This window comes from Herpailurus yagouaroundi, unplaced genomic scaffold (genome assembly GCF_014898765.1).
Source record: "Herpailurus yagouaroundi ecotype Mexico unplaced genomic scaffold, PumYag 77, whole genome shotgun sequence".
Lineage (NCBI taxonomy): Eukaryota > Metazoa > Chordata > Mammalia > Carnivora > Felidae > Herpailurus > Herpailurus yagouaroundi.
The window spans coordinates 16,220,413-16,248,187 of NW_024412388.1; the positions used below are offsets into that span (position 1 = coordinate 16,220,413).

Sequence of the window (27,775 nt, forward strand, 5' to 3'; positions counted from 1 at the left end):
GTACCCACAGCTCCACGCGGTAGGAAGGCCTGTGGATTGAAGAAGGCCCAAAGCCCACCACGGGTTAAAACCATGGAGCTACGAAGCACCACCGGGCCCTAGAGAGACCCCCTCTACCCTATTCCCCCCCCCCTTCACTTCTAACTTCCGGCGGGCCGCCACTTCCGGTTCCGGCGGCGGGCTACAAAGCTCTGCGCTGGGTAGTTGGTTTCCTTTCCTCGGAGTCGGTTTCGGGCTTCGAGTCTGGTCGCCAGGCGCCCCCGCCCCCGTTGCCCCCTGCCCTCCGAGGTGGCACCTGCGCAGGTGAACGCTCCCTCCCTTCTTCCCTCTCGCCCGTCACTCCTTCCCCGGCGCACGATCTGTGGGGAGCCGGGGGCCGCGGCGGCGGCGGCGGCCGCTTTCGGAGCGGGGAAGCCCTGCTTTGCGGGTCTGCGGGCTGTCCGGGCTGGCGTGGCTCAGGGTCTCGCTGCAGTCCGGGAGGAGGAGGTCCTGGTTTGGAGCCCCAGAAGCGCTTTTCCGGCCCCACCTAGGCCCCCTGAGCCGCGCCCATATGGTGGGAGGAGCCCGACGCAGCTCCCCGCCTAGAAGCCGGGAATTTTCTACGCGGTTGAGTAGCCCCGCCACCTCCTGGCCTTGTGATCTTGGGCAAATCCCTTCTTGTCGAGCCTCAGTTTGTTTACTTGCGAATGAAAATGTCATCCTGGGTTATCGGGAGGATTGCTTGGGTGAGGGACAGCTTCCGCAGAGCGTTTGGCCTGTAAAATTCAACAAATAACATCGGCTGCTGCTGTTGTTAACAGAGACGGCCGGGGCAGTAGAGAGTCGTGTGGAGAGTTGAGAGTGGCTGAGGGGATCTCGTAGAAGAGAACGTGAAATGCTCAGCACAGTGTCAGCTAGGAAGTAAGTGCTCAGTAAATAGGAATTATTAACTGATGAGGGTAAGCATTGTGTCTGGTCATTGGGTTTCTAAAACTGATAGGATTTATAAGCGGGGTGAGGCGTAGAGTTGGTCCGTGTTTCAGAGCCAGCCTTGAGAACTGGCCTGACAATGGAGACTATTCTTAGAAGTCCGGGTTGTAAACACCTCTGGTGCTAAGAGCTAGAAGAATTAGTAAAAGGGTGTTTTCCTAAGTGGGTTAGGGGTTTTTTACTCAGAAAGGTTTTGGGCAGGAGGGGAATGTTTGCTTCCTCTTGAGTCGTTATGAAAGTAAGACGTGGTTGTAGTTAAAAAGAACGCAGTATAGAAAGCTATGGAATGAAAAATGTTTCTGTCTTCTGTCCCTGCCCCTAAGAAGTAAATATAATTGAAGGTGTTTGTGGATAGAGCAGGCCATGTATGCTTATGTGTATGTATTTTAATTTCCTCAGGTGGGGTCATATTACACGTAGTGATCTGCATCTTGGGTGCCGTGTCGTGGACGTGTGGATGTATCAGCACTCACAGCTGACTTCATTCTTTATAAGGCTGCACTGTATTTTCTGCTGAATGGTTGATGATACTTTAATTATTTCCCTGTTCATGGTCAGTTAGGTTGTTCCCAGGATTTTGCTTTCTCACATTCCATCCAACCTTTCTTTGACTAAATATTTCCTTTTTATCCAAGGTACCCCTGAGTTATGGGGATATTTTGCTTTGATCCTCGTTCACTCTAGGTTAGTAACAACTTCCTTTTGGGGAGAGTACACTCTGTTGATTGAACAAAAACCCAGATAATGTGGGAAGAACAGGTGTACTCCAGGAGTATCCAAACTTCAAGGTCTAGAATCGGTACAAGGCTCCTAGAAAATGGGTCATGGAACGTTTAGAGAAGAGGTGACTAGGCGCTGAGAACTAGTTAATGCAAAGCAGCTGGTCAGTGTTGGTGATTGTTGGCCTCTGTCAGTTGTTACCCAGGAAACTGGTTTGAGAGATTGAGGGAGGGATTTTAAACATGGACACTTCTGCCACGTGGACTAAGGAGGGATTCGTTCTTGGGGGAAGGAGTTTGTTCATGAAAAAAGAGACGGTCTTTGAAAACTGACCACTATTCTAGGAGTTACACTCTTCGATTGGACATACCCTGATACAGAAATTAATTTGGTCATTTCTGTACTGTCACTTGAAGTCTCTCTCTCTCTCTCTCTCTCTCTCTCTCTCTCTCTCTCTCTTTAGATAACATAGATTGTGGTTTTCCTGTAAATAACCCTTCTCTTGGACTAGGGCCCTAACCCAAATGAAGCAAAGCCTTTTTTTTTTCTGGCATTTTACAGGTACTTGGTGCGCCTCTCCCCCCTTCCCCACTACATCTGGTTTGCTGACAAGCATCCCAAGAGTTGGGAGTCTGCACTACCAGGATTCTGACTAGGTCAGTTTCCTGTACACTGAGTAGAGGAACTTAAGATCTTAATCTTAACGTGGAAGCTTTTCTTTTCTAGTCTTTTCTCTCTTTCTTTGTGAAGAGGGGGCTTAGGCTCCACCCTGATGGTAGCTCCCAAAGTGCTTTTAAACCTTGTTACTCTTTGATCATGAAAGAGATGGGGAGGTGGGGTAGAAAAGACCGCAGAGTAGATGTAAATGAAGGGTAGATGTACATGAACAGACTTTTATCTCTTACAGTTTAGTCCTTTCTCATAACTTGCTTTTGGTCATAACATAACTCCATAAAAGACATTGGAGGACGCAAACACCCCTGGTTTTAAACATTTTCCCCCCCTATAAAACATATGCATACATAGTTCTCTGTTTTAACATAATGTAAAATACTTTGTAATGCGGGGAAAATGGGTGAAAGATTGTCCAGAAGGTTCTCTAGCTAGCGAGGCCAGTGCTCTCCATCCTTTGTGCTTTGAGAATCTACAGTCTTCATTTTGGTAAACCACTGACACATTTTTCTCCGTTGTGTCCATTGATCCAGAAGAAACAAAAATAGAATTTCTAGGACCTTTATTAAGAAACCCTGTTGAGATTGGAAAGCGGATGGAACCTGGATCTGGACCAGATCCGTGAGATCAAGGTGGTTTTAACAGTCTCTGGGGTCTGTTTCGCTGAGCCTGTCTTTTCTCTGTGTTTAGGAGCCGGAGACATCCTTTTCCAGAGTCCCAGAATGGAGACTGAAGGGTACTTAGAGACACAAAGAAATAGAGAAGTCCAGAATGATAAAATAAGGCCACCATCAAATGAGATGGTGGCCGAGGAGTCAGAAGTTGTCCTCATATCAGCTCCCCAGGTCCAGGTTCCGCGAGAGCCTTCCGGGCTTCCACCAGAGAGCCTCGATGAAGACTCTGTCGAAGACCTTGAGACCATGCCACGAAGGAATCGTCCCAACGCTGCAGCCTCCAGGCAGAGGTTCAGGAAATTCCGCTATGAGGATGCAGCCGGGCCCAGGGAGGTCCTCCGACATCTGCAGGAGCTTGCTGGACAGTGGCTGAGACCCGATATTCACACAAAGGAGCAGATTGTGGAGATGCTGGTGCAGGAGCAGTTCCAGGCTGTCCTGCCCGAGGAGCTCCGAGCTCGGGCCCAGAGATGTCAGCCCGGGGTCAGAATCACCGGCTGAGTCCTGCCGCCGGGTCCTTGCTCAGCCTGCGCGTGAGAAGTCACCGGAGGTGCTCGTTGTTGTTGCAAGAGCCGGTCGCGGTCATGGGGAAATGTGAGCCTCGGTTTTTTTGAGCTTGGCTTTGACTAGTTGTAATAATCCGTCAAAACCCATGTCTGGACCTCCCTCTGGCTGAGGCAGCTCTAATTCCGGGGACTGAGCTCCGGAAAGAGCTTCTCTACCCTCCTGTTAGGACAATCAGCCTGTTGCTTGTTTTTGCTCTGCCCAATGCCTCCTTTTTTGCACTTTCTGACATGCTTTAATATATTGTTATGTATCCAAAGAGCTAATCGCTTCAACTTTCAGAATTCTTGATTCTTGCTGTGGTGGCATGAATGGAAGCTTCTGTAACCCCATCCAGTAAACTCGTTTGAGACGCCCTTGAAATATTAAAGTTTGGTCCTTAATCACAGTGTCCTGTGGTGATTTACCAGTTTAGCTCTTTACTCAGCATTTGAGAAAGGTGAGACAATTATCAGGAGTAGATGTGAGCTAGACATAAGATAGGAACAGCCCATGCCTTTGTGTTATTCAGATTTTTTTTTTAATTCTTTTTTTTTTTTTTTTTCTTAAGAGAGAGAGTGAGCCAGGGGCACAAAGAGAGAGGGAAGGGGAGAGAGAAAGCGGGGACTCCAGGCACCCCAGAATTTTTTTTAAGTTTGTTTATTTTGAGAGAGAGCCCGAGAGTTCACAAGTGGGGGTGGGGAGCAGAGAGAGGGAGAAAGAGAATCCCAAGATCATGACCTGAGCTGAAATCAAGAGTCAAGACGCTTACCGGACTGAGGCACCCCCAGTCAGAATTTAAATTAAAACTGAGGGATCGGGGCGCCTGGGTGGCTCAGTCCGTTGAGCGTCCGACTTCGGCTCAGGTCATGATCTCACGGTCTGTGGGTTCGAGCCCCACGTCACGCTCTGTGCTGACAGCTCAAAGCCTGGAGCCTGCTTCAGATTCTGTGTCTCCCTCTCTCTCTGCCCCTCCCCTGTTCACGTTCTCTCTCAAAAATAAATAAACTTAAAAAAAATGGATAAAACAAGGTCCTAAGAGGTAACTCTTACACGGATCTGTTTGATTTGTTCTTGATCCATTTCCATCACTGTTCTATAGTTTGTCTCCCCTCAGAACTCACTCTACAGCCGTTTGACTGTTCTCTCCTGCTCTTCCTGAAACAGGGCATCCTGGCTTTGTGTGTGTGGAGACCTGTGCCCCAGCTGACTGCTGAGAGAGCAGTCGCTGTGGTTGGGACAGGCAGACATTAAAGGGCAGTTGCTTTTCCTGAGCGTGACCCAGTCTTGAGGAACCTTTCTGCCTCTGTGGCCTGGCTCTTGGATTTGTACATCTGCTCCTGGAACCAACTTGGTGCCAATTCAGAAACTAATCTTTGGTCGAGGGACCCGTTAGCTCCAAGCTGGAAATCCTGTTTATTCTGCTGGTGTTTTAATAACTTGCTGAGCCCATGGGACTGGTCTAGAAGCTAGGATACAACTATAAAACCCAGAATTAAGGAAATGTATAATTTTTGAGGGGAGAGGAAGACCTCAAGCTATATTGGTAGGATCGCTTAAGTAAAACTAGTCTTCCCTTTTTGGTATCTGGTTTTGAGATAGCACTAAGAAAACACGTTTCCTATTTTAAAAATACGCTAACAGCAGAGAAGGGAGGAAATAGCCAAGTTAGGGAAGTGAGATTGCAACTGAACTTAAGCAGATCACTGGATGGAATCCCACCTTGAGCAAAAAAGCCTGGAAATTCTTGGGGAGTAGAGAACATACAGAATAGTGAGCTGTGCCTTTTCTTGACTAAATTAAGCTTTTCTCTCTTTTTAAAACTTTTATTTTAAAGTAATCTCTACACCCAATGTAGGGCTCGAACTCACAACCCTGAGATCAAGAGTCGCACGCTCTGCTGACTGAACCAGCTGGGTGCCCCTTAGGTTAAGCTTTCCTACCTCTAGGTAAAATTTAAGATTGGCAAAGGAATTTGTAACTGTGACGGGGTCAGAATATCTCCAATATTTCAGTTTGTTCGGAGCATCATGAAGGTATTTCTATTAGTCTGCAGGGATCAGGGACTCCCGATGTTAAGAATTTCCTGGCCAGTACCAATTTCTCAGCTGCTTCGATCTAGAATACAGTGTGTAAGTAAACAGCCAACTTTACAGGAGGACCCAAAAGTTACCACCTTAGGGATTTTATGGCCCTGCGGTGTCCTGAGTTGAGTGACCTTAGCACAGATTTTCTCAACATTGGCAGTTTGAGGCCAGACAGTTCTCTCTTGTGGGGGCTTGTCTTGTTTATTATAAGATGTTTAGCAGCATCCCTAGTCTACTCACCAGATGCCAGTAGCACCCCACTGATGAAACAACCAAAACCGTCTCCAGACATTGCCAAATGTTCCTGGGGGCAAATTTGCCCCTAGTTGAGAACTACCGGTTTAACAGGACAGTTCAGTTCATCACAGATTTGCCACAGATGACCCTTAATGTGGAATTGAGGAAACTGTAGGAACAGTGGTATAAATTTGGTTTCATATTGGGGTGTCTGGCTGGTTTGGTTGGTGGAGCATGTGACTCTTAATCTCAGGGTCTTGAGTTCAAGTCTCACGTTGGACGTGGAGCCGACTTTAAAAAAACAGGGTTTCAGATCCCCTGCATGTGTTTGGGTAAGGTCACCTACTCTGACAAATCTTAAGTTCTTTGGTGCAAAGATTAATATTACACCTCCAACCCCAGCCATTCTACTAACATGGTTTACTGTGTACCAGGATCTGGACTAGATGCATTCATGATTCGTTTAATCCATACAGTCATCTGACTTTACCTATTCGTATAAATCCACCTGCTTTATAGATGAGAGAACTGAGATTCACCAGTAACACAATATGGCGGATAAATGGTGGAGCTAGAGTCTAAGCCTTGGATATCTGTCCCCCTAGTCTTGGGCTTTTTACATCATGTCTGCAAGTGTGAATTTAACAAGCATCTCTTGAAAATCTCCTGCATGCAAGATGTTTCTTCTCTGACTTTTCTTCAATTTATCTTACAAGGTAGAGTAACATTTTTTTAGTTTCATTTGATGCAGAAAAAGTATGAAAACAAAAATGGTCCATAATCTCACTTCCCAGGGAATTCCCATTTTTCAAAGCAAAAGATATATTTGCATGTGGACAGAAAAGTCCCAACAGTGTAGAAAGGGACAAAAGGAAATTTGATTTGATTGGATAGCACCTTCGTGTGCCAGAGAGCATGAGAAGGAGGGGCAGAGGGAGGGAGGGAGGGAAAGAGAGAGCGAGAGAGAGAGAATCTTAAACAGGCTCCACAGCCAGTGTGGAGCCCGACCTGGGGCTTGATCCCACAACCCTGGGATCGTGACCTGAGCCAAAATCAAGAGTCGGATGCTTAGCTGACTAAGCCACCCAGGCATCCCTAAAAGGAAAATTTAAAGTCTCTCCCCTAAATTAGCAGTTACATATCCTTCCAAAAATACGAATTCTACAGATGTAAGCACATACCAGACGTATGTGCACAAACACATATATCCTTTTTTTATTTACACAAAATGCAGACCATGTCCGTTTAGGCTATATATATTTTTCTTACCCAATAAGTCTTGGGGTCTTTTGCTATCAACATACAGAGATTGGCTTTATTTAAAACTAATTTTAGCAGCCGCTGAGTAGTTCCTTGTATGGCTAAAACCTAGCCTTACACTGTCAGTAAAAAAAAATGTAAGGTCAGGGATTTAGGTATGTCGTCTAACCTCCAAAGCAGAAGAGGTTGAGAGAGGTAAGTGACAGAGCCATGACTCAACCTCCATGTCCTGGAACCAGAACTGATACAGTTCACAGTTGCCCAGCACTGTCTCCCAGCAACCCTGCGGTACCAGCTTTTTCCCATGGAAGTGAATTTACAGAGGAGATTCTTTGCCCCAAACAAACCCAGTAAGAGGAGAGGCTGCAGTTCATCTCCGTTTCATCTGGCTCCGGCCCCATGCCCTTGCCGTGAGGTCACGCTGCCCGGATATCAAAGAGCAGACTAAGTCCAGTGTGTCAAGGGCTCTGTGGGGATTGGAGAGGACAGCAACTCCCTATCTCCGCTGCCACTCCCCAAGATGATTCCCACGCGTTCTCTGTGCAGCGGCACGACCCAGCTACCCCCAGTGCCTGACGTTGTAATTTCTTTGAGTCCATTTAGAGCCAGGTTCCAAAGAACCCTGAACACTTTAATTCTGTGAGCGGAAGGAGGAGGAAAATGCAGAGCAGCCAGAGGCAAATACTTGTAAACTGTCTCCTGTGCCTAATTTTCCCACTGGGATTATTTGGACTTCGAGTTCCACAAAAGAATAATTTCATCTAGTTATTGGTGGCTCGGTGGGTTGAGTGTTGGACTTTGGCTCAGGTCATGATCTCTCCGCTCATGAATTCGAGCCCTGTGTCAGGCTTTGCTGACAGCTCAGAGCCTGGAGGCTGCTTCAGATTCTGTGTCTCCGTCTCTCTCTGCCTCGTGCTGTCTCTCTCTGTCTCTCTCTCTCTCTCAAAGTAAGTAAACATTAAAAAAAAATTGTTTTTTAAAAGAAAGAAAAATGTTCCTGCCAGATGACTGCTGGTGAAAACGAGTGTTGGGAACCACAAGGTAATTCGAGATTCCTAGCAACTGGCTGGTGCCATGGAAAAGTACGTCCTCTATTGGGCAGCTACTCCCTGAGCAGCGTGTGGGTGCCAGGGCCTGGCTGCTGGAGAGGAGGCCAACTCTGCAAGGTGTGGGGGGCCATGAGGAGTCCACCGTGATGGCGGTGGTGGCTGGAGCATTCAAGTGTAACTGGCCCTTCCAGGAGCATCATGTGTGGTCAGTTTCCACAGGCAGCTTAGTTCAATGCACTTGACAATGGCTTAACTATTTTGCTAAGCATTTTCCACCCACTGCCAGGCATTTATTGGACATTTTCCCTTGGTCTGGAATGCCTCTCCCCATGCCTCCCCCAATCTGCCAACCTACTCCTACTCATTCTTTGTGACATAGATAGGCATGGTCGCCTTCATGAAGCCTTCTTTGATTTCTGGATTGAACTGACATCAGAGGCCCTCCTGTGAGCTCCTTTAACACCCTGGCTTTAGTTCTTTAGTCCTGTTCAGTCAGAAAATGTATGTTGTGTACCCCCTATGTCATGTTGTATTCCAAGTATCACTGTGGTATAGCGTCCACTCTGTCCCCAGTCAGATCATGAGCTCCATCGAGAGGGAATCTGCAGGTTCTTGGCCTCCAACCCAGGGCCTGCCCATGATGGATCCTCAAGGAACAGTTTGATTTTTGTAGGAGACACATGACTGCCGCCTGGTTGAAGGCTCTTCCTTCTAGTGCACACAGATAACTAGAATTCATGGGAGACAATGGGAGGGGGCAGGTGGGAGGGCTGGGGATGGAAGTAAACAAAACAAAACAAAAAAAGGAAAGCCTTCACCGGGTGGCTGGCTTCCCTCTCTGTTCTGCACCTGACCTTGCAGTGAGGCGAAGTTAACTGCCCTTGGCTGGCTCTGCTTGAAAGCTGGTGGGGCCCCTCCGGTGCCTAGCAACATCGTGAAGGTCCAGAATGGTGATTTAGAAGCTGGGTGTGTCCCCTGGGCAGGAAGCCACCAACACCACCAAAGCTGGCTGCTTTCACTTCCTCTGAGCCAAAACTCCGCCTTCAAGTGGGGCCAGTGCTTAAGTGTTGGCCCTGTCTTAGCACAAATTGGAGGTTCTGGCAAAGATAACTCCAGCACTTATGAAGTGTGTGATCTCAGACCTCTCTGAGCTTCCGTTCCCACACCTGTCTCATTCCTGCCTTAGTCCCAGCTAGGCTCACCCCTTCCCAGCACCAGAAGCAGAGAAACATTCAATGCATGCTATTGTGGCTGAATCTGCTAGGTTAGGGGAAGATTCAGTCCGTGATTCTCCCCTGTCCCTTTGAGCTTGTTCTATCTTCTGAGCCCCTCTCTTGAACCCTCCATCTCTAATGTCTACACATTAAATCCTGGTCTTAGCTTCTCGTTCCTTCTATCTCTCTTTTCTGCTTTTTTTTTTTTTTAAGTAATTATGATTTTAAAGTAATTTTCAAATAATCTCTACACCAAAAGTGGGGCTCGAATTCACAACCCTGAGGTCAAGAGTCACGTGTTCCACCGTCTGAACTGGCCAGGTGCCCCTCCTCTCTGCTCTTCTTTTTTTTTTTTTTTTTTTTTTTTCTTTTTTTGTTAATGTTTACTTATTTTTGAGGGGGGGGAGGGGCAGAGAGAGAGGATGACACAGAATTCAAAGGAGTATGACCGCTCTGAGCTGTCAGCACAGAACCTGACAGGGGGCTCGAACCCATGGGCTGTGAGATCATGACCTGAGCTGAAGTTGGATCCTCAACTGACTGAGCCAACCAGGTGCCCTCCTGCTTTTCTTATCTGCAGCCATTAAATCTCATCATCAAGACGCACAAAAATTCTACACCTCTTAAAAAAAAAAATCACAAGTGGTTTGGTTTTTAGGTCAATACTATTGTTGAAGTGACCTTTAATTTTTTTTTCATTTAAATATAACATGCATCCTGGAAATTGTATCACTGGATGAATTTGTACAAAGTGAGCATACCCCTATAACCACCTTGCAGATGAAGATACAGAGAATAACTAGCATCCCAGAAGACTTCCTAGGTCCCTTCCTAGTCAGTAATCCCCCGAAAGGTAAGCTATTGTGATTTCTATTGGCATAGAGCAGTATTGCCTGTTTCTGAACCAAGTGGAATCCTACAGTGTATATCGTTTTGTGTCTGTCTTCTTGTGTTCAACATTATGTGTATGAGACTCATCTACCCCCCTGACATCCTGCTTTTCCATGCCTGTGTACCTGCACATGCCTGTTCTTTCTGGCAGTGATCAGCGTGGCCTGCCCTGGCCCTTTAGATTTAGATCAAACCTTGCTCCCTTGGGAAACCTTCCCTTATCAGCTCTGGGTTTGAACCTCAGCTCTTTCACCTGCCAGCTGTACAACTTTAGGCAAGTGCTACTAACCTCTTCATGCCTTGTTTTTGTTGAAGATAATAGTTTCTATATTCCGGAGTTCTTGTGAATTTCCAGTGAGTTAATACATATTAAATACTTAGAACAATGCCTGGAGCATAGGAAGTACTTAGTAATTGTTAAGTATGTAACTCTTTTTTTTTTTTTTAATTTTTTTAATGGTTTTTTATTTATTCTTGAGAGAGAGAGAGAGCATGAGCGAGGGAGGGGCAGAGAGAGAGAGGGACACAGAATCTGAAGCAGGCTCCAGGCTCTGAGCTGTCAACACAGAGCTCAACATGGAGCTCGAACTCACGAGCTCTGAGATCATGACCTGAGCCAAAGTCAGATGCTCAACCAACTGAGCCACCCAGGCGCCCCAAGTATAACTCTTTTGAATATTCTGCTTTTCTTGTTCTGCTAGATACTTGTGCATACCTCTGTCCTCGCACTTTTGATTATTGTTTGTCCCACTATGAGACCTTAACTCCTTGAGTAGAGATTATGTCTTCATTCATTGCATTTCTTCAACAGGTAATTAGACTACATTCTAGCACCGAGGGTCCAGTGGTGGAAAGAAGACCCTGAACTTACTTTTTAATGGGGAGAGAATGATAGTAAGAATACTAAAGGGGTGAGACTGTTTTGGATAGTGACGAGGCTATGAAGGAAATAAAGCAGTGTGGTGTTGTCATGGGTTGGAAGTGCTGCTCTAAGCTGCGTGGGGAGCAGGTCCTCTTAAAGAGGTGATATTTGAGCAAAGACGTGCAGGGTGGAAAGGAGCAGGCTTGTGCAGAGCAGGAGAGCTCAGGACAGCGAGTGCAAAGGCTCTAAGGCAGGCATGGGAAGGTCATTTCTGTCTGAGAAGTTTCAAAGAGGGCAGCATCGCTGGAGCCCAGTGAGTGAGTGCATGGTTCTGAGGACATTGGAGAGGTGGACAAGAACCAGGAGAAAGCATTGAAGAGGTTAAGCAGGGGCATATCAGTTATCTTTGCATGCAAGGTGCCTAGCACATAAAATATTCACTGACTGTTGAATATTGGTCCCAACATGCCAACGTGAACCAATTGGCTCACGTGAGTGATTCTCCGATCGTTTTGAAATTAAGACTTCACTGTACCATGGGCCTCTGGGTTCTTACTAAACCCTACCAATGCTGATGGAGTTGCTCAGTCATTTCTAGACTTTTCTCTCCCCTATCCCATCTCAGGCACCCTTCTTCAGTGACTCAGATTGTCTCCACCAGAGATGTGTAACAGAGATGAAGAGGGCAAGCCTGGGCCAGTTAGAGAAAAGGAAAACAGAAAACAGGTTTGGTCAGTTCCTCTCCTTTCTCTGACTCCAAGAAGGGTCTAGGTCCCTGAGCTGATGGACTATCGCTTCAGGTACAGCAGCCCTGGCCCCTTGAGGTGTGGCAGGCCGGATCGGGAGCACGTCCGGAATCCTAGCAGCAGAATGGGGCTGCTGACATGACCTGAGCCATGGCCATGACCAGCCAGATGAGGGGAAGACCAACCGGTAAATCAGAAATGGAAGGGTAGGCCTGTGTCTTAAGGATAGGTATATCCACCCCTTGGTAACAATAGTGAGACTTCATTTTTGTTTTGTTTATTTCCAACCTTCATTTTTTATGAAATATGACACGTGAGGAAAAGCACATAAAACAAATGTATAGTACAATGAATAATTATAAAGCAAACATCCACATGTAATCATCACCGAGGTCATGAAATAGACCCCTGCCAACACTGCCCGCCCCCATCCCTCCCAGATTACAACCTCCTTTCGAGGCAGCCAGCAGCCGAATTTTTATAATAATCACTTCCTTACTTTTCTTTATAGTTTTATCACCTATGAATCACACGGAAAGTCTTCAATTAGGACTTTCTCATGTAAATCCTAAGACCGAAGACCACAAAGGAGAACCTCTTTAATGTGGATCCTCGTCTTCTTGAGTAAATCTTGGCAGGCCCCGGGGAGATGGTGGTGGATTTGCGGTCTTCGGCATTTGGCTGAGAATGCAGTTTCGAGACTCCTCTCACTCATTGTGTTTAAGGCACCTGAGGAGCGCCGTGAGGGGCGCAAAAGTGCACCCCGAACCGAGCGCGCCCCCGGAGCTTCCGGTAGGGCAGAGAAAGCGCGGATAACATGACAGAACAGGGCGAAGGTCTGAAGAAATCCTCAGGGAAATGCTACGGGGGTTCAGAAGAAGCAGACGTCAGTTTTGCAGCAAAAAGTAGGGCAGGCCCTGTGGAAAGTGGCAGTGTGCTCGTCCGTGCATTATTTATCAAACATTTTGGGGGGCTGGCAGTGTGCCAGGAAATTAGGTAAAAGGATACAAAAATGAATAAGCTAAGATCCTTGCCTGCTCATGGCTTAATGGTTTAGTTAGCACAGATACGACTGATTTTCATATAGTATGCTTTAAATACGAAGTGTAATAGGAACGATTGGTTGCCTGGGGTTGTCAGGGAAGGTGGAAGAGCTGAGGTCAATGGTGATCCTTGAAGGAGAGAAGGATAGGAGTTTGGCAGACGCGGACGGGAACTGCTGGGTGGGAAGGGACACAAGGTCGCTGTGGGCAAAAGGTCCAGTTCATGGCGGGAAAGAGAGTGGGACTTGATAGGTAGGGTGGATGAGCGGGAAAGGTGTTCTAGGCAAGGGGAACAGCATGAGCAGGAGCACGGAGGCAAGAAATCATCATACCTGCACGTATGATACTAGGTAATTCAGTCTTGCTTCAGCCCACACACAGGCAAGGCGTGTGATTGACGGCGTGATGGTTAATTTTAAACGTCATCGTGACTGGGCCCTGGAGCCCCAGATACTTGGTTGAACATTATTCTGGGTGCACCTGTCTGTCAGGGTGTTTTGGGGTAGGATGAACATTTGAATTCGTAGACTGAGTAGATGGCCCTCCCTAATGTGGTGGGCCTTATCCAATCCGTTGAAGGCCTGGCTAGAATAAAAAGGCTGACCCTCCCTCAAGTAACAGAGATTTTTCCTGCTTTGAATTCAAACATTGGCCTTTTTTGGGGGCTTGAGCTGGCTGGCTGTTGAACTGTCACGGAAACAGCAGTTCTTGTTCTCAGGACTTAGGACATGGACTGGACCTACATCATCAGTTCTCTTGAGTCTCAGCTTGTTGACTCATCCTACAATCAACTCATCCTGTCAATTTCCATAATTATGCAAGTTAATTCCTTAGAATAAATCTTTTTAGATAGATAGATATAGACCAATATAGATCAGTCTCTGTCTCCCTTTCCTTCTCCCCTTCCCCCTGCTTTTTCTGTTGGTTCTGTTCCTCTGGACAACCCTGACTAATACAGAAGGGCAAGGGAAATAATTTTGGAAAGGCAAGCCGGTGCCAGATCACAGAGGATACAGAATGCCCGGCTAAAGAACTTTGAATCTTATTTTGAAGGCAAAGGAAAAAAAACACCAGGGTTCCCGAGCCAGAAGGTGACTTCAAAGGAGCCGAGATCGAGGAAGACAAGAAGGTTGTGCTGTGTAAAATGAATTCAAACAGAGATTGTCAAAAGGAAGCATCTAGAAATTGGATATTACCTTTGTGGGTGTAGGACTCGTGCTGCAGAAATGTCGGGAGCCCCTGGGCGTACAAGGGTTCAGGAGTCCAATGCGGATGGAGGCACTGTAGGACCCGAAGCGGGTGGGGACTGGAGACGATTTCTGGCTAATGTGACTGAAAATTGAAGTAAGGCTAGATCCAAGGGCTCAAAAAATGCCACTGGGACTTGGTTTCACTGTCTATCTCCCTGCTCTGTTTTCCCCTTCTTTTGTGGTCTCCTTCTCAAGCAGTTTCTGGCCTTGCAGCGGGAAGATGGTTGCCAGCAGTGCCATGGTTACATCCTACCCTCAGCAGAGAGATTCATCAACTGGCCAGTTCTGACCGAAGTCCCAGAATTGAGTCTTACTGGTTCTCCTTGGGTCACATGCCTGTCCCTGAAAATGCTGCTAAAATTCTCTGATTGGCAAAGCCTAGGTCATGTGTCTCTCCCCACAACTAGGGGTAGAATCCTCTCCTCTAGAGCCACAGGGATTTGAGAATCAGGGAAGGGGCTGTTGCAGAAATGGCGGTGCTGTTACCAGAAGAAGGAGGAATGGACACTGGGCTGGTAACCACAGGGGAAGGGAAACCAGAGCCCCCAGGCTGCTCCTCTTGTTAGTATGGGGCGGCTGTAGCCAGTGGGGCGGTAGGGAGGAGGCTCTAGAGGCTGGGGTCTAGGCTGGCAGCAAGGGAAGGGATAGACTGGGGTCCAGTAGAAATGCTACCGCCTTTTGGGACCGTGAAAAGGTTGGGGAGGGTCATTTTCACAAAAACCTGACAACACAAAAGACAAAGTGCCAAGTGAGTTCTTGTCCTCAGAATAGAGGCAGGAAAAGCCAAGCAGTGGGGTGACACCCCATCAAGATATTGCTGCTCATGGAAAGGGCAGACATCGTCTGGGGACATTCATGGGATTGTGAGACGGGATGAAGGAAAGGTCACCGCCAACTAGTCTTGCAGAGGGAGAAAACACAACCAGTTTTCCTCAAGTTTATGAAACTAAGCTTATGCATTTACCAACAAAAGTTACAGTAGCCCCAAACAACCTAAATTCCAATAGCAGATTGATTAGATATATATTGCAATGCCCTTACAGGAGAATACAGCCTTTAAAAATGATGTTTCAGGGGCGCCTGGGTGGCGCAGTCGGTTAAGCGTCCGACTTCAGCCAGGTCACGATCTCGCGGTCCATGAGTTCGAGCCCCGCGTCAGGCTCTGGGCTGATGGCTCAGAGCCTGGAGCCTGTTTCCGATTCTGTGTCTCCCTCTCTCTCTGCCCCTCCCCCGTTCATGCTCTGTCTCTCTCTATCCCAAAAATAAATAAACGTTGAAAAAAAATTAAAAAAAAAATGATGTTTCATTTGAGATGGAAAGATATTCACAATGTAGTTTTGAAAGGGAAAGGCAGAGCACAGTCTGTTTTGTGCAGTAAATGTGTGTACATCTCTCTCCATCTCTATAAATCTGGAAAGATATACACCAAGATGGTAATAGTTTGTATCAGTAGGGATAGGACTACACCTGAAGCTTATCTCTTCTGATTTCTCCTAACCTGCTGGGTAGTATGATAGTGTAGTGATCAATTAGGACCAGTCTCTTGGGTCCAAGTCCCAGCTCTGCCACTGCCTAGCTTGGCAACCTTGGGCAAATCCCTTAACACTTCTGAGCCTCAGTTCATGCATCAGTAAATGGGGGTAATGGCTCTTCTTCTTCTTCTTCTTCTTCTTCTTCTTCTTCTTTTTTAATGTTTATTTTTGAGAGAGTCAGAGTGAGCATGAGCTGGGAGAGGGGCAGATAGAGAAGGAGACACAGAATCCGAAGCAAGCTCCAGGCCCTGAGCTGTCAGCACAGAGCCCCAACTGTGAGATCATGACCTGAGCTGAAGTCGGATGCCCAACCGACTGAGCTACCTAGGCACCCCTGGGGGTAAGTTCCTAACTCATAGAGTAGTTGTGTGTATTACATTAACTACTATTACATGCAAAGCTGTTAGCACCATGCCTATCGTAAACACTGACAAATCTAGTTATTCTTGTGCAACTGAAAGGCTCAAAAGAAAATACGACTATTATATCAGACGTATGGGAAACAGGTGTCTTTTTTGGCCAAATAGCTGTGGTGGTCACCGATAAATGAACTATTATTAACATAAGCGATTTCCCGTTAACACTGGGAGACATCTGAGACTAAGACACAGAGTTCCTATTCTCCTGCAGCTTGCACACTAGCAGGGAAGACAGATGACAAACAGTTGGGGTGATCAGGAAGGCAGTGACATTCGAGGGCCGAGAGGCAACCAACCAAAGGCTGGTGAAGAGGAGGCAACCACGGGAAACAGGGAGCTCGAGGCCTTGCGTCAGGGAGGAAGTCCCGAAGGCAAAAGACTGCAGATTTGGCTGGAGCAAGGGACAGTGTGGTATAGTCAGATGGAAAGCGCGGGCGCGCCATGGAGGACCTGATGCAGGCCTGGGAGGGAGGTGGGCAGGAGACCATCCAGGCAAGACACTGCCCCTCAGGCGAGCCATTGCCTCCGTCTTTTTTGCAACATAGGAAAAATACTTTGCTTCAGAAGGTTGAAAAGATCAAAAGCACTGTCAGTGGCAGCGCTTTGCAAACGACTGTTTATAGTACCATTACATACACGACCATCGGAGAAAGAGGGGCAAAGCCTAGCAGGGAACCAGCAGCGAGCCAGCCGCGCTGGCCCGCGCGTGCGCGGTGATCTGTCCGAGCCGGGGCGGCCGATGAATGCAGGCCCCGCCTCCAACCGCGCGGGTCCCTCCCACTTCCGCGGGCACCCAACCCTGCGTCGCCTGCGTGTTGACGTCAGGCGCGTGCCCCTGTCCGGCAGTCGAGGAGACCCCGCGCAGTGCTGCCAACGCCCCGGCGGAGAAGCTGAGGTGAGTGCGGGGCCCGAGGCTCCCCGCGGGAGCGACTCCCCCACTGTCCCGTCCCCGCCGCGCGTCCCCCGGCTTCTCCCCGTCCGCGGGGGTACCCCGCCTTCTGGGATCCCGGGAACCCTGGGAGCGCGGGGCGCGGGAAGGGGTGCTCGGCTCGCGCGGCGCCGTCCGGGCGAGCGCGGGTCCGGGTTCTCTCCGGGAGCAGAGGGTAGAGGGTGGCGGCGGGGCAGGCGGGGGAGCCCGGCCGCGAGAGGTGCGCGGCCCGGGCGCGGGGTGCCGGCCTGATGGCGCGGGCGGGGCCGGGCTGTCACCGGTCAGCGGCGGAAGGAAGGGGTCACACCCATCCCGGCCTCCCGGGCTCCCCTCCCCCCCGGTCCGGCTCCGCCGGCCCCGAGGGCGGGTGGGCGGCCGGCCGGCCGGGACCGCGTAGCAGCTCGCGGCCGCCGGTGACTCGGGCTCTCGGGCCGGGTGTGCTCCCTGCGCCCGGGCTTGGACTTCCTGCTTCGCCGGGCGCCGCCGCGGACATTTTGCGGCGGGCGGGGGGAGGGGAGCGGAATCGCGAGCGCGGCGGGGAAGTGGCGGCCGGGGAGGGGGCGGCCAGCGGACCGCCCCGGGCTGTGCCTGCGACGCCCTTTCCTCCGCAGCCCCGCGGCCCGACTCCCCGTCCGGCGGGGCGGGCCTGGGAGCTGTTTCCCCAGGTTCCTTTATTCCGGCCTTAGGTTGAGTTCCTAGCACCATTTCCGTTTGCTTCTCCAACTCTCCCTGCTTATTCAGCTGAAGCTTCCCTTTCAGGGAGTTACCTAACCACCTCTCGAAACTGTCGTTCTGCCGCTTGCTTAATTCCTCTTATTAGGGTGAAATTTTCTTTGTTCGTTTGTTTTTTCCTCCCCTTTAAGTCTAAGAGAAATGCAGTGTGGAGGATTACGTCATCGCAATATAAGGGGTGAGAGTTTTAACTCCTACAAGTCAGGGACTCACCGAATGAAGACAGCGTTTTTGCAGCCTCGTTTGGGGCACTCAGTGGCATATCCTGCCAGCTTCCTTACGCATCATGTTCATAGATGGGGCTGTGAAATCTTTCGGCCGTCTCAAAGGCCTCTAAAAGTCGGGGAGGTTTGCAACCTCAAGATGAGCTTGTGCCAGAGAGTAAAGCGAAAGACAATACCGACAGCCACTTGTGTAGGCAGTAACTTTGAAGATCCTTTTATAGTCGAATGAAGGGATTTGTGGGAGCTTTTCTCTGGTCCAAAATGACTTCCAGGCTGTTTAACTTCTCCCACCTGACTTAAGTGATGCACAGTACAGACCTAAGCCGGCTCACGTGCGCTTTTTTGTGGCCGAAAGCGAATCAGTTCATTTTACGCCTTACCTTTGCTTGCTAGACAATTTAATTTTGTAGTTAAAAACGAATTTTGGGTTTTTAACCAAAAAACGCTTAAGTACCATGTTCAGGCTTTTGGGATCGCAGTATTTGTTCCCCAGAATATTAGGTACATCCCCAACTGTACGTCTTTCATTGACTACAGAGATACAGCACAGAAAAATGTTAGCATTGTAAAGCAAATGAGATCCCATTGTGTAATGCATTGTTATAAGGGTAGTTCTTGTTGGAACAAGTACTTTCCCATTGTTTCTTGTGTGTAGAGAGAACATTGCTTGTTAAGAAACACTTAAAAGAAGTGGTAGGTTTAAATCAACTTTTTGTGGTGTGTAGGTGTCGGAGAGGATTGAATAGGTACTGAACTTGGATCTTCTGAAACACTTTGTCATGTGGTATCTTGTTTTAAAAACACCTTCTGCTGCCTTATTTCTTGAGAATTCTACATTTAAGAAGTTTAAACATACATCAATTTGCATTTTTTTTAAATATAGGAAAATAGTTTGAATTTACAGTTAAAAAATTTTTTTTTATGTTTACTTATTTTTGAGAGAGAGAGAAAGAGAGCGTGAGCAGGGGGAGGGCAGAGAGAGAGGGAGGCACAGAATCCGAAGCAGGCTCCAGGCTCGGACCTGTCAGCACAGAGCCCGACGCGGGGCTCGAACTCACGAACCGTGAGATCATGACCTGAGCCGAAGTCGGACGCTCAACCGACTGAGCCACCCAGGTGCCCCTGATTTTACAGTTTTTAGACAGAGATGAGAGATGGATAGTTAACTGAGTATTAAAAATGAGCTGTTTTCCAGCAATTTCTTCAAGAAATTAGGTATCACGTCCTCTTGAGATGTTTTTATATACTAATCAAAACCTATAGTTGGGGCGCCTTGGTGGCTCAGTCGGTTAAGCGTCCGATTTCAACTCAGGTTATGATCTCACCGTTTGTGGGTTTGAACCTGTGTCCTGCTTTGCTGACAGCCCAGAGCCTGGAGCCTGCTTCGGATTCTGGGTCTCCCTCTTGCTCTCTGCCCCTCGCCTGCTTGTGCTCCGTTTCTGTCACTCAAAAATAAATAAAGATCTTTAAAAAAAAAAATTAAAACAAAAAACCTATACTCCGTTAAATCTAATTTTTTGGGAATCTAAGGCCATTATTATAGCTAGGGTAGTCTCAGGGGGCTTAAACTTCAGTGAAATTCTTAAAGCCCAAAGACCAAATCTTTATTTATTTATTTATTTTTTGGCAATTTCAAGATTTGTTTTCTTCAGATACTTTTCCGTTTAGAACTTTATGGTCTATTAGAAAAGTACTTCTAGTTATTTTTAAGATGGTTACACTAATAAAATGTTTTGATCCAAAAGCTGTCACATTTGGAAAACTTTGAAGTGCAACTTACTGTGCCTGTCTGGGAGTGGTATTTATAGGTGTTCTTGGAAGTAAAAGTCAGATTGTACTTTTATTTGTAGATACATTTTAGATGCATTTATTTAGTGTTCTTAGGGTCTTTTTGAGAGGTCTATAAGGGCTTCCTCTGTGGGGGCAGGAGGGATTACTATTTTGTTAACTTATGTCCCATAAATAGTTTTCACATATCCTCCTATATTAAAAGGCTTCACTCTAGGCTTTTATGATAATACCTTATTCAGTGTTCTCTTTCAAATCTTTTAGTGTCCCCAGTAGAATGTAAGTGACATGAGGGCAGGATTTGACCTGGCATGGTCACCCCTATATCCTTAGCACCTAGAATAGTGCCAGACATATACCAGATCTCAAGAAATGTTTGTCAAACAAGTGAATTTAAGATGTCTGAGGGTTAACATTTTCATTTTGTGCATATTCCATAGACTTGTTTACTGTGTTTCCTGAGACTTGTGCTTGGTCAGCCATATCCATGTTCGGGCCCATTGAAGTGATGATTACTAATCTGCTCTGGCTTGATTTTATCCATCTGTTTAGTCCAGTATCTTCTGCAGCTCTACTGTGTGGACTGTTCACCATTGCTTAGAAAGTTTTTTTCTAATGACCAGTTCTTCCTTTTCTAAAAATTATTAGACTTTAATGTTCGCTTCTTTTCTCTGTTTCTTTTGTTTGGATAGCAGCTTATTTTTGCCACTTTTTCCACTCTGCTCAACAGTATCAGATTCCTGGTCATGTTGTGCTTTGTCCCTTACCAGTTTCTACTTTTAGTTACTCATCCTTTCAGTCCAAAATATTTTTGCTAAAGCAATTTTCATCACTTGTTATTTCAGCTATGTCGGCTGCTGGTGCTATTATAAGTCCTGGATATCAAAACTCTTCTTCACTAGTTGCCCCTGGAACATTGGTCTCAAAATGCTTGTTGTGTGAAGTGAAACCAGGTGGTTTTTGTTGTTGTTGTTGTTGACTTGTTTATTTTTTTTATTTAAAACTTTTTTTTAAAGGGTTTCTTTTTAAGTAATCTCTGTACACAGCGTCAGGCTTGAACTCACAACCCCAAATGAAGAGTTGCACACTCCTCCGACTGAGCCAGTCAGGTGCCCCATGAAACCAGATGTTTTCTTCTAAAAAAATATTTTAGAGAAATATTCTCAGATGTTTAGCTGTTATGAAGTCCAGAACATTTTCTAATATAGGAAAAAACTGTATTGTTAAGTCCTGGGATCCACTAATAATTGGCTGTCACCTCTGTTGCTTCCTCTGTTCTTAACACTTGCGTTGTTTTTTTCAAAAGTAAGCCATTTTGATTTGCCATCTTAATTCTGCTGCTGTGTCTTCAGCTAGACTGCTAGTGTTATAATTAAAGGTCTAGACTCTGGAACTAGACTGCCTGGGTTCAAATCCAGGGTTATTAATTAATCCTGGGTTATTATCTATGTGCAACCTAGTGTCTTTGTGACTCAGGTTTACCTTCTGTAGAATAGGTCCAGTAATCATCCCTACCTCACAGAGTTGTTACCAGAATCAAATCAGTTAATCTGTGTGAAGTACTTAAGACAATTCCATGGCACATACTGAGTGTTCTATAGGTGTTTGTTCTTGTCATTATTACAAGGTCTCTTAGGCTCCATGTTTGAGAAGCTGAGTTTTCCCCCAAATCAATATTTTAATAACCATCCCTTCCCCAGATTAATCTCATGAAACCATACAAATTATTATTATTACCATTTTTAAGTGTTTATTTTGAGAGAAAGAGAGAGAGCGAGAGGAAGTGCACCGGTGTGCACGACAAGCAGGGAAGGGGCAGAGAGAAGAATCCCAAGCAGGCTCTTGTGCTCACAGCCGATTCTGGGCTCTATCTCATGAACTGTGAGATCATGACCTGAGCCGAAATCAAGAGTTGGTTGCTCAACGGACTGAGCCACACAGGTGCCCCCAAACCATAAAAATTATTAAATGGAGATTGTTGACTGTTTTAAGTTTTTGTCCACTGTCTTAATCAGTGTGATGTAAACAAGGGTGTAAAGTTAAATACAGTGTGTGGACTATGGACCAGCAGTGTAAGATCAACCTGGAGCTCCATCCCAGCCCTACTGAATCAGAATCTGCATTTTACCAAGATACCCACGTGATTTTTATGCACATTAAAGTTTGGAGCATCCTCGTTAGGACTGCTCGAGTGATATCTTAAGGGATTTCAGAAACAGTGTAGCGTGCTTTATTTCTGTTTTCCCCCTACTTAAGTATAAATTGGTTGCTTTTATTATTTTTTTTGAAATCTTTTTAAGTTTATTTATTTATTTTGAGAGAGAATGAGTGGGGGAGGGGCAGTGGGAGAGGGAGGGAGAAAATCCCAAGCAGGCTCTGCACTGCCAGCACAGAACCCGATGTGGGGCTTGAGCTCACGAAACCCTTGAGAGCATGACCTGAGCTGAAACCAAGAGTCAGATGCTTAACTGACTGAACCACCCAGAGGCCCCTGGTTTCTTTTATTTATTTTTAAAGTTTATGTATTTATTTTGAGAGAGAGAAAGTGAGAACGAGTGCCAGCAAGGGCGGGGCAGAGAGAGAGGGAGAGAAAATCCCAAGCAGAGCCTGGAGCCCGACTAGGGGCTCAATCCCACAACCGTGACCTGAACTGAGATCAAGAGTTGGATGCCTAAGCGACTGAACCACCCAGGGGCTCCTGAACAGGTTTCTCTTAGGCAGTGTACCAGAATTTATTGCAAGGATCATAATCTTGAGAGTGAGTGAAATCTGTTTGGCTTTTAAAGAAATTATAGTTTCTTGCCTGTTGTGTAGAATCACCTTGTTTCTGTGCTCACTATCAACAGTTTAAAGTTTTTAAGTGCCATTGTCCACTTGGAAATAACTAAATCTTAAATTCTAGTTTGGTTTATCAATTACACTTTTGAACTCAAGAAATGAGGTTTTATTGAAAACATTGTAATGAAGAGCATATGATCAGGATAATTCATATAATTGTTGGTTATGAAAACAGGTGAAATACAAAGTTGGCATTTAGCTGGTCAAATGTAAGAAATATTTTCTTTACTAGAATAAACCGTATCTTTAATCTCAAGGGAAAACATTTATAACTAAAATGTGGTCTTATTTAGTTGCCATCCTGGAAAAAAATTAGTGCTTTTTTTAAAGGACTAGATGGAATTTTTCTCTAATAACTTTTCTTAAACTATATGCTGTAGGAGAAATTCACCAGCAGTATCCTTGTGTAGTGTATGCTTTACTGTAGTGTTTCCTAATTCTTTTCGAATCAAGGCAGACAGAAGTATTTGTGTGCCACACTGAATTGAATGGATGAGGCTGCTCTCGACTGGCTAGATCTGTTGCAGGCCCTAGGGAGCTGGGGGAGCAGTGTCAGGCATACCTGTGTCCATTCTGTTTCACGTGGCAGTGTGAAACCATCTAGTGTTGGATTTTAAGCCACAGCCGACCTTTTCAGCTAAATACATTATCACTGTTGGCTGTTCCTTGTGGAAACTGAAGAGCTTGAGAACAGACCAAATGAAGAGCAGACGAAACCAGGGGGAGAGATGGAGGTAGAATGCAAGAATACTGTGTTAATTTGCGTTAAGGAGTAGAAGAAGATAGGCTGTAGAAGAAAGCATAAGCAAGATCTCGGCTACAATCCATTTGTTTTGTTGATAGGCAGTTTAAGGATATTTGCAATTTTGGAGGCGCTGGGGTGGCTCAGTCCGTTGGGCGTCTGACTTCGGCTCAGGTCTTGGTCTTACAGTTCATGGGTTCGAGCCCTGCGTTGGGCTCTTTGCTGACGGCTCAGAGCCTGGAGCCCGCGTCGGATTTTGTGTCTCCCTCTCTCTCTGCCCCACCCCTGCTTGCTCTCGTCTCTCAAAACTGAATAAACGTTAAAAAAATAAAAAAAAAAGTATATTTGTAATTTTGGTTTTCTTTTAAAATTTGTTTAAAAGCAGATGAGGAATGGGAAGTAGTTCAGTAAAGTTTCTTAATAAGCAATTGTTGTTACTCATGATTTCAGGAATTTTCATTATACAGCTTCACTGTAGCAGCTGGTATTTATTTCACTAGCTCTGTTATTTGAAAGCTTGATTTTAGAATTTTCTGAAGTGGAATTAAACCATTTATATATCACTAATTAATTTCCCAGAAAGCCATATTTTTATTGTGGAGTTTAAGATTAACATGTTTTAAATAAACTGTTAGATTTTAGGATGTAAATTTTCATTTATCAGATAACTAGGAAAAAGTGAATTCCTGTGACTATTAGAGTCTGGGGTTTAAATCAATATCTAATACCCTTATTCGTTTCAGAAAGTGTCTAGACAGTATAAATAGTACAAAATAAAAGCTATGGAAATGTTTGAATTATTTTAGGTCATAGTATTTATTTGCTGTGCTCACCACAGGCCCAAAGGGAATGTTAGATCATTCTGAGGGTTTGTGTTGTTTTCTAGTATGTTTCAGAATACCTGAGAGATGTCTCCAGTGGGGGTGGCGTCAAGTTGGAAACCCTAATTATTATATCCCCATCTTGGAAATTCATCGTTTATTTTATTTTTGGGACAGAGAGAGACAGAGCATGAACAGGGGAGGGGCAGAGAGAGAGGGAGACACAGAATCGGAAACAGGCTCCAGGCTCTGAGCCATCAGCCCAGAGCCTGACACGGGGCTCAAACTCCTGGACGGCGAGATCGTGACCTGGCTGAAGTCGGACGCTTAACCGACTGCGCCACCCAGGCGCCCCGGAAATTCATAATGTATATAAGTTTATTAAAGGTTCAGAGAAGTTAGTTGGGAGTCTGTTTAATTCAGTGTTTCTTGAACATGTTTGATGGAGCCTTTTTATTCCCCTCCTCCTCCCATGGAACATCCTTTAAAGTTTTGAGAAAATGAATTGGGAGATGTGGTGTCCGGTGGCTTATTGTTCTCTATTAGATTCAAGGACTGTTGGTGTGGCCAAACAGTGCTTGCTATGGATAGAAAAATGAGAACACATTTCTTAAGTTCCTGGGGCAGGTGAACGGTGATGACTTCAACAGAGGTCATGGGTGATGTTCTTGCCCCACTCAGGATGTATTAAGCCCCACTCAAGAGGTGCTGCTTAGAAATTGCGGATGGGATTGAACTGAGCATGTTATATATACACATCTTTGGGGACTCTATGGACAAGTAACTCCATCTCAACTTAATGTTGGGACAAGGTTTTGGAACGGAGACACAGACCAATATTAGGGACCAGGGAAGTGATTGTCCAATGGCTACAACGGAAACTTCTGAAACAGGGTCACTTCCTCCTAGTTTGAGTATTGTATTGTTTTCCAGTATTCTGAAAAACTTGCAGTAATTTCAAAGCCAGCATTTTAATGTTCTGAAAGTCCCAGAATTCATTAACTGTTTTATTTGTGATCCAAAGAATTTTTTTAATTTTTAAATACTAAAAAAAAATTTTTTTTTAACGTTAATTTATTATTGAGAGACAGAGAGAGACAGAGATGAGCAGGGGAGGGGCAGAGAGAGAGAGGGAGACACAGAATCCGAAGCAGGCTCCAGGCTCTGAGCTGTCAGCACAGAGCCTGATGCGGGGCTCAAACTCACGAACGGTGAGATCATGACCCGAGCTGAAATCAGATGCTTAACCGACTGACCCATCCAGGCGCTCCAGTGATCCAAAGAATTTCTATGAAGTTTTTAAAAAATAATTTTTCACATATATGAGAAGTTCAGATTTTAGGAGCTTGTACAGTAATCTGTACATTCTTTGTATTTTACCATTTGACATTTCTTTTGCTTTCCCATCCTTGTCATATATACTGCAGATCTCTGCCCCCAAGAAACCCTCCCACCTCAGATCCTATCATTCATTCATTCATTCATTCATTCATTCATTCATTTATTTATATAAAGTTTATTTATTTTGAGAGAGAGAGAGAGACAGCATGAGTGGGGGAGGAGTAGAAAGGGTGTGTGTGTGTATGTGTGTGTGTGTCTGTGAGAGAGAGAGAGAGAGAGAGAGAGAGAGAGAGAATATCTCAAGCAGGCTCTGCACTGTTGGCACAGAGCCTGATGTGGGGCTCGAACCCACAAAATTGTGAGCTCATGACGTGAGCTGAAATCAAGAGTCTGACGCTCAACCGACTGAGCCACGCACGTGCCCCTATAGAGGTAGCTTTTAAATGTTTATTTTTATTTTTAAGAGAGAGTGCATGCCAGTGGGATAGGGGTAGAGAGAGAGAGGGAGAGAGAATCCCAAGCAGGTTCCTAGCTGTCAGCACAGAGCCTGATGCAGGGCTTAGTCTCGGGAGCCATGAGATCATGATCTGAGCTGAAACTAAGAGCTGGACGCTTAACTGACTGAGCCACCCAGGCATCCCCATAGAAGCAACTTTTAAAATAGAACCAGTCAATGGAATTTTATTTTATTTTCTTATTATTTTTTAATGTTTATTTTTTAGAGAGAGAGAGAGGGAGGGAGGGGCAGAGAGAGAGGGAGACACAGAATCCGAAGCAGGCTCCAGGCTCTGAGCTGTCAGCACAGAGCCTGACATGGGCTTGAACTCAGGAACCGCGAGATCATGACCTGAGCTGAAGTTGGAGATTTAGCCAACTGAGCCACCCAGGTGCTCCTAGAACTAATCACTGATAAAGATTACTGAAGACCTAAATTCTAGAGATAATTTTTTTGGGATTTGGTGATTCATTCAGTTTTGTGATTCCTTAAGTTCATTATACACTACTTCAGTTAATTCAAATTTAAGTGGATTGTTCCAAAACTAGAGACATATTTTCATTTTTTAAAACTACTGAGTGTAAGATGTGTATTAACTATTTCACTGTGGTGTACTTGCAAACACAAAGTGATAATGTATAATTCTTAATGATGCTGCTTTTTTAGTTTTTTTTTCTGCCAGTTTATTTAAAAAAAAATTTTTTTTTTAACATTTTATTTATTTTTGAGACAGAGAGAAACAGAGCATGAACGGGGGAGGGTCAGAGAGAGGGAGACACAGAATCTGAAACAGGCTCCAGGCTCTGAGCTGTCAGCACAGAGCCTGACGCGGGGCTCGAACTTACGGACCGCAAGATCATGACCCAAGCCGAAGTTGGCCACTTAACCGACTGAGCCACCCAGGCGCCCCATTTTTTTTTTTTAATTTTTTTTTTTTTTAATTTTCCTGCCAGTTTAAAAGTTGGTAGAGGGGTGTCTGGGTGTCTCAGTTGGTTAAGCGTCTAGCTGTTGATCTTAGCTCAGGTCTTGATCTCAGGGTTGTGAGTTTCAAGCCCTGCAGTGGGCTCTGTGCTCGTGTAGAGCCAACTTAAAAAAAAAGTTGGTAGAATTGGGCATTCCCAGAACAGAAGACAGAGTATTGCCTAGAAATAATACTGGGTGGCTTCAAACACTCAGTATTAACTTCTTCAGCTAGTTCAAGTTGTGGACTTGACTTATGCTTTAGGAATATGATTTTCCCCTCTCAGAAGGGTAGCAATTAAATTGATTTTTGTTCTTTATCCAGATAGTAACAGAAGAAGGTTTAGGAGCCTAGAGGATCCATTAAAGGGGATATTCTGAATGCAAGGAACACTTTTTTTGACTTGCTGCATCTCTCACCCATACTATTTTATTAATTTATGAATTCAGCAACCCTTTTAGTGCCTGCTCTGTGTCAGTAACAGTTCAAGGGGCTGGGGATATAGCAGTGAGTAAAATAGGCCCCAACAAATCTCTGCTCTCATGGTTTACATAATAGTGTGCGAGTTGGAGATTAGTGTTTGGAGAAAAATGAAGCAGGGGAGGAAGATTAGGGGAGGGCAGAGGGGTGGGGTACAGTGGAGTGGTTCAGGGTTGGGTTGAACTCGGGTTGCAATTAAAAAAAAAAAATTTTTTTTTTTTTTTTTTGGGGGCGCCTGGGTGGCGCAGTCGGTTAA

The 27,775-nt window shown here is 45.7% G+C and overlaps 2 protein-coding genes across 6 annotated transcripts in view; both read left to right on the forward strand.

Moving 5' to 3' along the window:
- Positions 1-3,982, forward strand: LOC121022824 (SCAN domain-containing protein 1-like). 4 transcript variants are annotated; one of them, XM_040464341.1, is made up of 2 exons: positions 1-19; positions 3,052-3,982. In XM_040464341.1, the coding sequence occupies exon 2, from the start codon at positions 3,084-3,086 to the stop codon at positions 3,534-3,536; it is 453 nt and encodes a 150-aa protein (XP_040320275.1). In that variant the 5' UTR covers positions 1-19; positions 3,052-3,083; the 3' UTR covers positions 3,537-3,982. The 4 variants fall into 4 exon arrangements, with proteins under 4 accessions (XP_040320275.1, XP_040320247.1, XP_040320257.1 ...); XM_040464313.1 differs by lacking the exon at positions 1-19 and adding an exon at positions 150-303; XM_040464323.1 differs by lacking the exon at positions 1-19 and adding an exon at positions 810-900.
- A 12,988-nt stretch (positions 3,983-16,970) lies between these two features.
- CDC42 (cell division cycle 42) overlaps positions 16,971-27,775 on the forward strand; it is a 57,839-nt gene continuing 47,034 nt past the window's right edge. Inside the window, exon 1 of one of the 2 annotated variants that reach the window (XM_040464300.1) lies at positions 16,971-17,063. The gene's annotated coding sequence lies outside the window, so the exon portion shown is untranslated. The remainder of the gene's footprint in view (positions 17,064-27,775) is intronic. The other variant, XM_040464291.1, reaches the window with a different exon arrangement.